General features: G+C 45.1%; 1 protein-coding gene across 6 annotated transcripts in view; it reads left to right on the top strand.

The window, feature by feature from the left end:
- Positions 1-12182, top strand: part of LOC140302877 (plasma membrane calcium-transporting ATPase 1-like) — a 68283-nt gene that overhangs the window by 45850 nt on the left and 10251 nt on the right. For all 6 annotated transcript variants that reach the window (XM_072381397.1, XM_072381401.1, XM_072381399.1 and 3 more), the window contains 10 exons: positions 1133-1315; positions 3590-3804; positions 3895-4137; positions 4420-4661; positions 4730-4967; positions 6497-6676; positions 7511-7598; positions 7762-7868; positions 10825-11016; positions 11889-12102. In XM_072381397.1, the coding sequence (XP_072237498.1) occupies positions 1133-1315; positions 3590-3804; positions 3895-4137; positions 4420-4661; positions 4730-4967; positions 6497-6676; positions 7511-7598; positions 7762-7868; positions 10825-11016; positions 11889-12102 (1902 nt within the window). The remainder of the gene's footprint in view (positions 1-1132; positions 1316-3589; positions 3805-3894; positions 4138-4419; positions 4662-4729; positions 4968-6496; positions 6677-7510; positions 7599-7761; positions 7869-10824; positions 11017-11888; positions 12103-12182) is intronic.

Here is a 12182-nt window from a genome sequence, read left to right as displayed (position 1 = left end):
GGCTCATTCAGGAATCGAACCGGCTGTTCATCCAATAATCTGACCCATTCTGTTAGTTCCAGATGTGATGGAGGTTACCAGCTGAGACTGAACAGGTGTGATACAGTCAGCTGATGGATGTGTTTGTGGAACTGTGTAGAAATCTAAAGGATTTCCACCTTTTAAAGTTAGTTTCCAGATAAAAATCATTGCAGTCTTGGTGGTCAGCTCAGTCATGGCAACAAACAGCTGATCAGACCTGACTGTCAGATTACTGTAGATCTGTTTCCTGTCGCCGCCTGCTTGTGTGTCTTTGCTATGCAAATACCACAAATGGAAATGAATGAAGCGAGCTGAGCTGAATTCACTGTAAGCCGAGCTCAGACCAATCAGAAAGCTCCGCATGGAGCTACAGTCCAAACAGGATCCCAGCTGATGAGGAGAAAGGCAAATACTAAATTTGTTTATGCCGTCCAGCAGGATGTGAAGCTAAATATCAGACGTCAGAACTCAAAACTCTGAGTTCTGATGGTAAATAAAGTGTGTGTGTGTGTGTCTGTGTGACTGATCTCTGTTCTGTCTGCTGCTCTTCATTATGAACTGCTGTTCCCAAATTATTTGTGACACTCTGAAAGCTACCCGGACCTTTTCATCGATGTTGTGTGATCATGAAATGATGAAATGCTACATTATTCTCTGCATCCAGCCAGTTGGCCACCATGTAATGATTAAAAGTCTTGTCTTTCTCTGAGACCACTCATGGTTTTCAGCTTTGACTGAATGTGTAACATTTTCTCTGCCTTTCTCCCTTCATTCCCAAATCACTCCTTAACCCCCCCCCCCCCCCCCCCCCCCTTTTGTTTTGTGATTTATTTTAATTTTTTTATTGATGTACATTGATTTGGTTTATTTTCTTCATCTTTTCTCTCTGATCTTGACCCAAAACGTTTCCCTTTTCCCTCCTTATTCCTGCAACTAAAACCATTCCCATTTCCTCCATCACAACCGCCTCTGTCCCTCCTCATCTTCACCAATTCCTCACAAAAAACTCCTTCTTAACCCCGTCCTCTTTCCCTGGGTCTGCTTTCTTCCCTTCTTCTAACTCATTGTCCCCACAAAACCTCACTCACCCTCCACCTCCCACCCCAACCAGCCAAGACCCAGGATGGTATCGCTCTGGAGATCCAGCCACTGAAGAGCGAGGAGGCCGCTGAGTCTGAGGAGAAGGAGGACAAGGAGGAGGCCAAACCGGTAAAGAAGGTCAATGTGACCAAGAAGGAGAAGTCTGTGCTGCAGGGCAAACTGACCAGACTGGCTGTGCAGATCGGGAAGGCTGGTGAGGAGCGTGCACACGCAACATTTACACAACCACTGGGATATTCCCTTCATTTCACCTCACATTACACAGCTAAGAGCAATAACAGGAAGCTGGAGGGGACAGCTGCCTCCATCTGAAGGGGAATATTAAAAAAAAACAGAGAACAGAGTAAATAAATCCAAAATAAAAGGGTAAAGATATGGAACTTTGTGGGGCCTGATGCACGTCGACTGACTGGATCCTTTACAGATGTTTTTCCAGCTGTGGACCAAATGATTTCATAACTGAGTGTAAAGATATTCCTCTGATCTGACCCTGAAGAGGTCAAAGAAAACATTTCCGTCCTTTTAATATCCCACAGAGTGGTCAGGAGGTGATGGACGGAGAGCCGGAGGGTCAAAATGCACTCTGTTTTATTGAACAGATTCATCCCGGAACTGAAGGTGTTTTCTGCGTCATCTCATTTGACCTTAATACTCTGATAGATGGTGAATACCACGGTAACAACACACCCCTCCTCGTTAAAAAAACACTGACTGGAGGTGACCAGGAGGAGGGATGAAGCGGGGGCTCCTCTTCATATCCACCGTTGAATTGTTTTGGCTGTAGTTCAGACTTTATTCTTCAGTGTTTTAAAAGCTGATGGATAAAAAAGCTGCCTGTTGGCGATGAAGACAGATCTGTTAGTTAGAACAGTTACTTTAGATAGAGAGGGAGGGAGGGGAGGCAAAGTGATTTACATGCAACAAAGAGGCTTTTATCGAGGAATCAGACCGAGGAAAATGTGATTACATGTTTCTCAGACATCAGACAGGTTCAGCGTTGCTCTTCTCTCAGCTCACTCGTGTGTATAAATCACATGAACAACTTCAGTGCACAAGAAATTGTGAAGAAATTTTACAGCCAAAATGACTGAATTTCTTTAAAAACAGTCATTATCTCTGCTTCACCCTGGCTTTATGGTCGGGGTGTAGCTGTTGCCTGCTGGCTTCATCTCATGATGCTGTTATCAGTCTATAACTTGGTTATTAACATCAACAGATTATTTGTATTTTTAAATATTATAAAAATAAATTACAATTGAATTAGCGGATTTACACGGAAAAGACCTGAAAGTGATGCACAAACCAGCAGCTGTAACAGCAACAAAGTCTCTGTAAATGAAAGAAAAGAATCATTTTGAATGACAGGAAACAAATTATTTCTGATATGAAGAGTAGGAGTCGAGTTTACCAAGAAGGACAAACCGTATCCGTTATCTCCTCCTCCTCCCTCTGCTGCTCATGTGGAGTCTCCACCTGCTGATAAAGGCTGAGGCGGCTGCTGTCTTACAGACTGTATGTTTCCAGCAGGTCAACACGTCTGAAGAGTCGATAAACTGAGCTCAGAGTTGGTCTGCTGACATCCAACTTATGTTAAAGTTAGACATGAGCTTGATTGTGTAAAACATAGGCAAGGCAAGTTTATTTTATAGAACAATTCAACAACAAGGTGATTCGAAGTGCTTTACAGAGACATTAAAACAGAAGAAATAAAAAGCAGGATTTAAAATTTAAACAAAAGAAAGAAATAAGAACAATAGATAAAATCAATAGTTAAAATATGAATCTGTTTTGAAACTCCAGCTTATTCAAATGCAGCTGAAAATAGATGTTTCTTCAACCTGGACTTAAATACTGAGAGTTTCAGCTGATCTGAGGCTTTCTGGGAGTTTGTTCCAGACATGTGGAGCATAGAAGCTGAATGCAGCTTCTCCAGGTCTGGTTCTGACTCTGGGAGCTGATAAAGAACCGGATCCAGATGACCTGAGGGGTCTGGGTGGTTCACAGTGGGTCAGGAGGTCACTGATGTATTTTGGACCATTCAGAGCTTTATGGACCAGCATCAGAACTTTAAAGTCTATCCTCTGATGGACCAGCATCAGAACTTTAAAGTCTATCCTCTGATGGACCGGCATCAGAACTTTAAAGTCTATCCTCTGATGGACCGGCATCAGAACTTTAAAGTCTATCCTCTGATGGACCGGCATCAGAACCTTAAAGTCTATCCTCTGATGGACCAGCATCAGAACTTTAAAGTCTATCCTCTGATGGACCGGCAGCCGGTGGAAAGACCTCAGACATAGGAGAGGTGAATGGAAGCAGCTGACAGTATCATCCTGATTTTAAACTGTAATAAAAGGTCTGTTTTCTACACCATAAAAGCCCTCGGAGGCAGATTGGGGTTTCTCTCCTGATCCATACGTATGAAACTTTCTTGGCTGACATGGAGCGTTTTGTTCGTTTCATTCAGGTCTGATCATGTCGGCCGTCACCGTCGTCATCCTCATCCTCTACTTTGTGATTGACACCTTTGGGATCCAGAAACGGACCTGGATGGCCGAGTGCACGCCCATATACATCCAATATTTTGTCAAGTTCTTCATCATCGGTGTGACGGTGCTGGTGGTGGCCGTTCCTGAGGGCCTGCCTCTAGCTGTCACCATCTCTCTGGCTTATTCTGTCAAGGTACGCAGGGTTGGATGGTGAAGAGTTGAACTCCTGAGAATCTCCTCAGTTTTTTTTCTTTTTTAAGCAACCTCTCGCTTCATCTTTTAGAAAATGATGAAAGACAACAACCTGGTGCGCCACCTGGACGCCTGTGAGACGATGGGCAACGCCACAGCGATCTGCTCGGACAAGACGGGCACGCTGACCATGAACCGCATGACCGTGGTGCAGGCGTACATCGGCGAGACGTACTACAAGAGCGTCCCTGACCCCGACGTCATCAAACCAGAGACGCTGGAAATCATGGTCAACAGCATCTCCATCAACTCGGCGTACACCTCCAAGATACTGGTAAGACTTTGTCCCAGCGACAGGACACCTCGGTGTTTGTTCTGGGCCGCGTTTTCTCATGAGAAACGCACACATTGTAACATAAAACAGGGCCAAGTTTACCCCAAATGTTTAACTGAGTAAGAGATGTTAATGTTTTAAACCTGAGCAGATGTTTTCCATCAGAACCATTCATTTTTTTAGGTGGCCGTAGCTTGAATCCAGAACAGAACAGGCCCAAAAGAATGAATAAATAACTTTAAACTTAAAACCCATTTTAAATGAAGGTTAATGTCTCTGCAGCCTCCAGAGAAAGAGGGTGGTCACCCCCGTCAGGTCGGCAACAAGACAGAGTGCGCCCTGCTGGGCCTGGTGCTGGACGTGAAGAGGGACTACCAGCCAATCAGAGAAGAGATCACAGAGGAGAAACTCTACAAGGTGTACACCTTCAACTCCTCTCGCAAGTCCATGAGCACGGTGCTGAAGAACGCTGACGGAGGCTTTCGCATGTACAGCAAGGGAGCGTCTGAGATCGTCCTGAGAAAGTAAGAAGAGCCCCAGTGAGCTGTCCGAGGGTGGAGGCCTGTCTGCTAATGTCTTGTCTCCATCCCAGGTGCTCTCGCATCTTGAACGCTCAGGGTCAGCTCCGCACCTTCAAGCCGAAGGACCGCGATGAAATGGTGCACAAGGTGATCGAACCGATGGCGTGTGACGGGCTGAGGACCATCTGCGTGGCCTACAGGGACTTTCCTGCCGAAGCCGGAGAGCCAAACTGGGACAACGAGAACGAAATCCTCAGTGACCTCACCTGCATCGCTGTGGTGGGCATCGAGGATCCCGTCAGAGAGGAGGTACAGTTCCCCAAAATACCATCCAATGTGTGGATCACCCAATGATCCAATCCATTGGGTGAGCCACACATTAAGATCCACTGTGGTCGAGTATTTCATCAGTCACCATGTTTCTCTCCTGGTTCCACATCTGAATCTGTGCACTCCAGAGTTGGCTGATTTGTTACACAAACATCCTTCATGCCTGCATCCATCCGTCAGTCACACTGCTCTCAAACACCTCTGTATGTCTTCATTCTTCCGTGTCCAGGAACAAGTGTATTGCTTACATCTTAGTAACACTTAGTAACACTTTAGTCAATTATTCATTGGAAAAGAAATCCCAGTTTTTACTCACAGCTGATGAACATTTGATCAGCAGCTTCTGTTAACTCTGTTCTGTTTACACACTTTGATGCAGTCAACCTGAATCTTTCAGAGAGAAGGGACAGATGATCTCAGGAATCTGCAGTTCCTCTGAAATTCAGCAGATCTGTATGATCATCGTAGTTTGTCACAGCTCATTTTCATTGATATGGGTTTAAAGAACACAAAAATCCAGAAAACATGGAGCTGAAATCTGCTCCATTAAGTTTTTATTATATTAACTTAAATTTATTCATAGGGTTGTTGACAAAGAGGATGTAAATGAACAGTTTCCCAAAGCCTGAAGTCTGACCTGCTCAGGTGAGCGGAGTCTGGATGCTCTGCAGTGTTAAAGGAAGCTCAGAAAGCATCCGTGCTGGGTCCTGCTGCTTTAACGTTAGAGAACACCGACAGGATGGAAACGACAGGATGTGACGGCACAGACGTCTTCTTCCTGTTCATGTTTGGAACTGACCAAACTGCTGGCAGTCTGCGCTGAAACTGAACTAAAACTGTAAATGTGAAACCCATTCAGCCACTTAACGAGTAAGGAACATGCTTTCCTTCATGTGTGGCCTTATGTTCAGTTATTCATCCCAAAGCAGCGAATCCTGGCCGACTTATTTTAGAACGAGAATCATTTACTAATGAGACCTTCATCGTGAGGCTGAACCCAACGAGCCCAAAGCAAAAAGTCCTGAGGTTTATGTTTACGCTCCTGCCCACAGGGGGTCTTACCTCAGGACCCCGACTGGAGGTGGAACCGTTCATGCTGGGGCGGGTCTGTGTGAATTCAGTCCAATCACTCAGGTCCAGGATCCTCTCTGCATGGGTCACAGGCGGTCGTGTACATATTTGTAGGCAAACACAGACCCCCTGCTGGTCTGTGTTTGATGCCGGGTTGTATCTGATGAGCCTCCAGCTGTTCGGGTCACCAGCTCCTCACAGGTGTCTGCTGGTTCAGGATGAGTCGGGCTTCCCTCAGCTTTACTTTAACAAATAAAGTGTTCATCTGTGGCTGGTCGTAGCTAAAAGCTGATTGTATTCCTTCTATATCCTATATCTATCCTTCTATTCCTTTTATTCCTGCAGAGGAGGAGAGAGTAGCTGCAGGCTTCAGATCTTTAAACCAAGAAGCTCACCGGTTCCTCCGTCTCTCTGCCTTTGTTCTCACGCTCCTTCAGGTTCCTGAGGCCATTTCTAAGTGCCAGCGCGCGGGAATCACTGTACGCATGGTTACTGGAGATAACATCAACACCGCCCGTGCCATCGCAACAAAGTGCGGCATCCTGCAGCCCGGGGAGGACTTCCTGTGTCTGGAGGGCAAGGAGTTCAACCAGCAGATCAGAAACGATAAGGGGGAGGTAAGACGAGTACAGAGGCGCGTTTTAAACTAGAAAGGAGTTGAAAATTGGTTTGTTCCTGGTTTGACCAATAAAAATGGTGGGAATGATTCTAGGACACTAATAAATGTTACATTTCCATAATTATGTGAAACAGATTGTTTTTCAGTGTGTGCTGCACAGTTCGTACGCTGCAGGACGCATCGGTTTCTCTACATTTAGATTCATGTCAGGTTGTTCTCAAGAGTAAAGCGTCACGTTAGCATCTGTAGCATCTGTGCACAGATGCCACTTTCAGCCAGGTGCTGGTGCGCCTCCACATCACACAGATCAGCTCTATGAATCTCCAGCGCCCCACCGGCGTTGAATTTGGCGACGTTGATAGGCCAATTATTCACGATTTCCCCCTAGCAACCATAACCTGATGGGCTGTTCAGCTGCAGCTTTGGGGCTATTTGCCGATAGCTCCATGAGAGAATGACTGTCTGTCAGTGGAAATTCACTATTTAATGAGTGTCAGTTGGTGGAAATTAAGTTTAAATTATTTAAATTGCATGTAGGCTCACACACTAAGTACAACTGACAGTTTTTTGTTTTTTTAAAAATGCAAAATATTTTTGCCCTTCAACAGCTGGTGGGGCAGAGCCCCAGCGCCCCCTAGGGGCCGGCCGCCACTGGTGAAACTATAGACATGTCTCTGGGTTTTTCTCATTTACTTTCAACACAATTTTGATGAAATAAAAGCCGGTTTAATCTGGCCTCCTCTCCAAATACATACAATCTCTTTGTCCACGAGTAACAGCTGCTTGTATTTAGTGTATAATAAAACATTTTCTGTATAATTCTAATTTCCAGGTGGAACAAGAGCGTCTGGACAAAATCTGGCCCAAACTGCGTGTTCTGGCTCGCTCGTCACCAACAGACAAACACACTCTGGTCAAAGGTGAGCTTGTTCCGGTGGGATTCTGCGTTAAATATACATCGTTCTGTGTTCTTGTTGAGCGAAATCATACGGTTCAAAGTCTAATTTGACAGCAGTAAATGGACCCTTAAAATATTCATAGCCACTGAAATGAAGATTGTTTTTGCTGCACTCTGTCGATCAGGCATCATTGACAGCACAGTGGGAGAAACCCGACAGGTGGTGGCAGTGACAGGAGATGGTACTAACGACGGCCCCGCCCTCAAGAAAGCTGATGTTGGCTTTGCCATGGTAACCATTTTATTCTCCTGTTGTTGGCTTTGTTTTGTTCCAAAGCTCCTCACTGCTTCACTTTTCTCTGCTTCATTACCTAAACTAAAAATAAGCCTCTGAGTTAATTACATTTGCAGCGCAGCCATGAAACATCATCCATGATAACTCTTGTGTTTGGTGCCACAGATTCATTAAGGTCGCTGTGAAATGGAATTATAAATCAATAAATGTTGAGCTTGGATGCTCCCGGCACCGCAGGGTCCCCCTCTACCATCATGTTGCTGCCTTTGTTTTACACACAGCCAAACACTTCTGCTTTATTTGAAGAGCAATAAATTATATATCAGTAATATGAACAATATCCTAATCACTAATCTCGGTCCTCATAAGGACTCCAGTGGTTTTGCAAACCTTATTTGGCACAGTTTGCATATACTTTCATGTTTTCACACTTTGGATGCATCGTTCTTCCAAACCAGACTCAGAACATTTCATCCATCACAATGGAAATGAGATCTTTCTGTGCACTTTCTCTGCAGCTGATCTGAACAGTCAGTCGCAGATTAACCCCTAAACTTCTGATACTGCCATTCGATTTGGTCAAATCTGGAGAAGGAAAGTAGAATGTGTTGCTTTCTCAAAGGAAATCCACATCAGACATCTTAAAACCATTAAGCTCGTCTATCAGACTGCTGAAAAATGATCGTAGATGATATTATCTGCAACACATCCTCCTTTAACGTATTTAGCTGCTGAATAAATGACAATCTACCTCCTCATCATTTCATTCTGCTGGTTTTATGAAGCATTTACCGACTGAAAGCAGTAAACAAAGCTCAAGGTACGGCAGCCATAACTGTCTGTGAGCTTCTTTTATCACTGAGACATTCAGTCACACTTCCTGATTACATCAGCCAAAGCATCCGTGGCTGCAGAACTCAAAGTGGGATACGTTTAAATGCAGCTCCTCCCTGTCGTGTCAGACATTATTCAACATCCAGTGTGTGAATCTGTTTCTTTTTAATTGTAGCAGAGCTGAATTTAAACCAAAAGCTTTTACCTGCTTTTGGTTTTCCTGGACTCCTGTGTTGCCAGATCTTGACAGAAACAAGCGTCTCGATCTGTGAACACAAGCAGCAGTGTTCCTAAAAGCGAAATGAGAAACGGGTGTGAATAATGCAGGAGTGAGCATCAACGTCTGCATATCAGGAGCACGATCAGCATTCTTCAGATAGCCTAATGAATCTGAATGGGGGGGGAAATGCTGTGTCATGGCTGTGTTTCAATGAGATTAAGCTCTTAATTGGGTTAATAACAGAATGTTTCAGGACATGTCGATGAAACCAGCCAGACTGAAGCCCGAAGTAGCTCTTCTCATTGTCTCACAGTGAATCAGCTGCTGGTGATTATTTGCCTGATTATGTGGAAACATTGATTGTGAGGTGTCTCCCGGCTGGCACCGCATCAGAAAGAGTGGCATTGGCCAGCCGACATTAAAGCTGATACATGGATCGATTTAAAAACCCATTCCAGGCGTTTGGATGAGCTTGGTAACGTCAGCTGACTCCTGCGTTGTTGTTGTTGTTGTGACCTTTATTTTGTGAGGAAAGTCATCTGAGCAGCAGCGTCTCCTGCAGGCTGCTGAGCAGCTGCTGAGCTGTCAGACAGCCACGTTCCTGCACCATCACAAAGCAGCAAACCCTCAGTCCTGATGTGTCCCATCCCATTATTTTCAGCTCCCTGTTCAATTCACGCCTGTTTACTCTGAAATCAGAGAGCGACACTGCTCCATCTGTTAGGGAGTGTCTGACTGCACACGGCAGCAGCTCGCAGCACTGCTTCTGTGCTGCTGCTGGTGGCTTCAGACTGACTGACTGACTGTTTCACTGTGTGAAAATCACAGTCTTCTACACTTTAGCTGCTTTATTAATAAAATCAACTTGAATTCAAATCTCTTCATGGCCATTTGTCTGATTGTTGCTGAGGTAAGAATGAGCCTTGAGTGTTTTTTATCAGCCGGACCGGGCCTCAGCTTCACAGACGATGCAGCTGATTCGGTTGCAGCTGATTCGGTTGCAGCTGATTCGGTTGCAGCTGATTCGGTTGCAGCTGATTCGGTTTGAGGCAGGATTCAGGAGTCTGGTGTCTATCGGTGCTCCACCTCCATATGTTTGAGTCTGAGCTGCGGTAAACCTGAAGACTGCAGTCAGAACAGTGGCTTAACAGCTTGTTAGTGTTGCAAAGGTGTCTTTAACCTGGTCAGATCACCATGGTAACCTAAGCTAAAGGTTCAGGTTTTAATTACCCCCCCAGGTCTCAGCTGATTGATGTAAAGCATTGTCTTCTTGTAGACTTTTATCAGTTTTTTACTATAGTTTGTGAATCAGAGATGGATATTTTTTCTTTTCTTCAACCTTATTGCTGTCAGAATCATTCAGATTGATCTAGTTTAACGTATAAAAGCCTTTTGTGTTGTTTGCAGAGAATTCATGATCACTTAATTTTTACTGGTTGGATGTTAAAGAAACACACAAACATATGGGGAATAATCTGGTGCCTGGGGTCTAACTGCCTTAACCTGGTAAAAAGAGAGCGTAAGGTTTGTGACTTACGGCCTGGATCAGGGTTCATGTTTATAAGGCTGCTGCTGCTGTTATTCCTGGTTTCTTATTGTTAGCTCATCTCTCCCCACATGTTCCTGCTGAAGATGTTCAGCTTGGAACTAAAAGATTTAGCACTTTTCAACGACTACTAAACAGCTATTTCCAAACTCTGGAGCTCAAAGCCAAGGCGTAAAAGTAGATGTCAGAGTTGGGATGTACAGAACATGTCTGCAGGATCAGTTCTTTGCTGGTTCAGGTCCTTTTTAAGGGGATTATTGACAGTGAGACGAATAAGAAACGCCAGACTTGACCAGACAGCTGATGACCGGTTTTGGAGGCCCTCACCTGATCATCTCTCTGTTTTCTGTCAGGGAATTGCTGGCACAGATGTGGCAAAGGAGGCGTCTGATATCATCCTGACCGATGACAACTTCACCAGTATTGTCAAAGCCGTCATGTGGGGGAGGAACGTCTATGACAGCATCTCAAAGTTCCTGCAGTTCCAGCTGACCGTCAACGTGGTGGCTGTGATTGTGGCGTTCACCGGCGCCTGCATCACTCAGGTAAAGCCTGGCTCTGAACTGTGCGTTCGTGTGCTGCGTATCACATCTTAAAGGTGAAATATGAATCATGTCTGTGGGTAAAACCTGTGAAACACAAGGGTTTAGTGACGATTTGGTCCAAAAGTCTGCTGTTCTCAGAACTTTAGGCTCAGCTGTAAACACTTAAATTAAAGCTTTAATCACTGCTGACTTTATTGAATTCTTACGTTTTTGAAACAGTTTTTTTACACCCTTTTAAACGTTAAATATTTCTGTGCTCAAACGCTCTGCAAACAACTGAAACAGGAAGTCATTCATGTTTTCAGTGAGCCCATCTCTGTGCTGCACGCAGGCAAAGTGCTTCAAATGTGTCACATTTTGTTTCATTATGTCTCTAATCAGGAAACTGAGCTTCTGACCCAGTAAAGGAAGAAAAAATCTTGGCGCTGTGTGTTAAATGAAAGACTCACAGCTGGCAGGGCAGATAACTAACTTCTCTAACAGCACAGAGAGCGTAAACCAGGCTAAGATTCAGCCTGAAACCATGGCAACATGTCACCATCATAATCCTGAAATGTAACGGGGCCTCAGCAGCTCTGTGGTTGAACTCACTGATCATCTGTGTTAGGGAACCGGCATGTTGATACAGATCATTAAAGATGATTCATGTCTTTGTTGTACGTACAAGGATGGACGCCGGGGGGGGGGGGGGGGGGGGGGGTTGAACAATTTGGCCAATAAACACCTCAGTAGCGCCTGCTTAAGATGTGTGAGATGAAACCATTTTAAAGGCACAGATTTTCTCTGGGTGACTCAGAGAAAGCGTGTGTATTATCTCAGCACATGATGGCTGGCTCGAACTGAACTTGGGGGGTGTGCTCCCTCTCCTGCAGGACTCTCCTCTGAAGGCTGTGCAGATGCTCTGGGTCAACCTCATCATGGACACTCTGGCCTCTCTGGCGCTGGCCACCGAGCCGCCCACAGAGTCTCTGCTGCTGCGCAGACCCTACGGCCGCGACAAGCCTCTCATCTCCAGGACCATGATGAAGAACATCCTGGGCCATGCTGTGTACCAGCTCACCACCATCTTCACCCTGCTGTTTGCTGGTGAATTGATCCTGTCCATGCTCAGTGCCGTTCGTTGGGGAAGTCAGAAATAACTTGACCGTTTGTGCTTTTGCTCCATT

The sequence above is a fragment of the Leuresthes tenuis genome, unplaced genomic scaffold (assembly GCF_036924035.1).
Source record: "Leuresthes tenuis unplaced genomic scaffold, fLeuTen1.0.hap1 SCAF_3, whole genome shotgun sequence".
NCBI classification, from domain to species: domain Eukaryota; kingdom Metazoa; phylum Chordata; class Actinopteri; order Atheriniformes; family Atherinopsidae; genus Leuresthes; species Leuresthes tenuis.
This window is presented reverse-complemented; position numbering and strand designations above follow the sequence as displayed.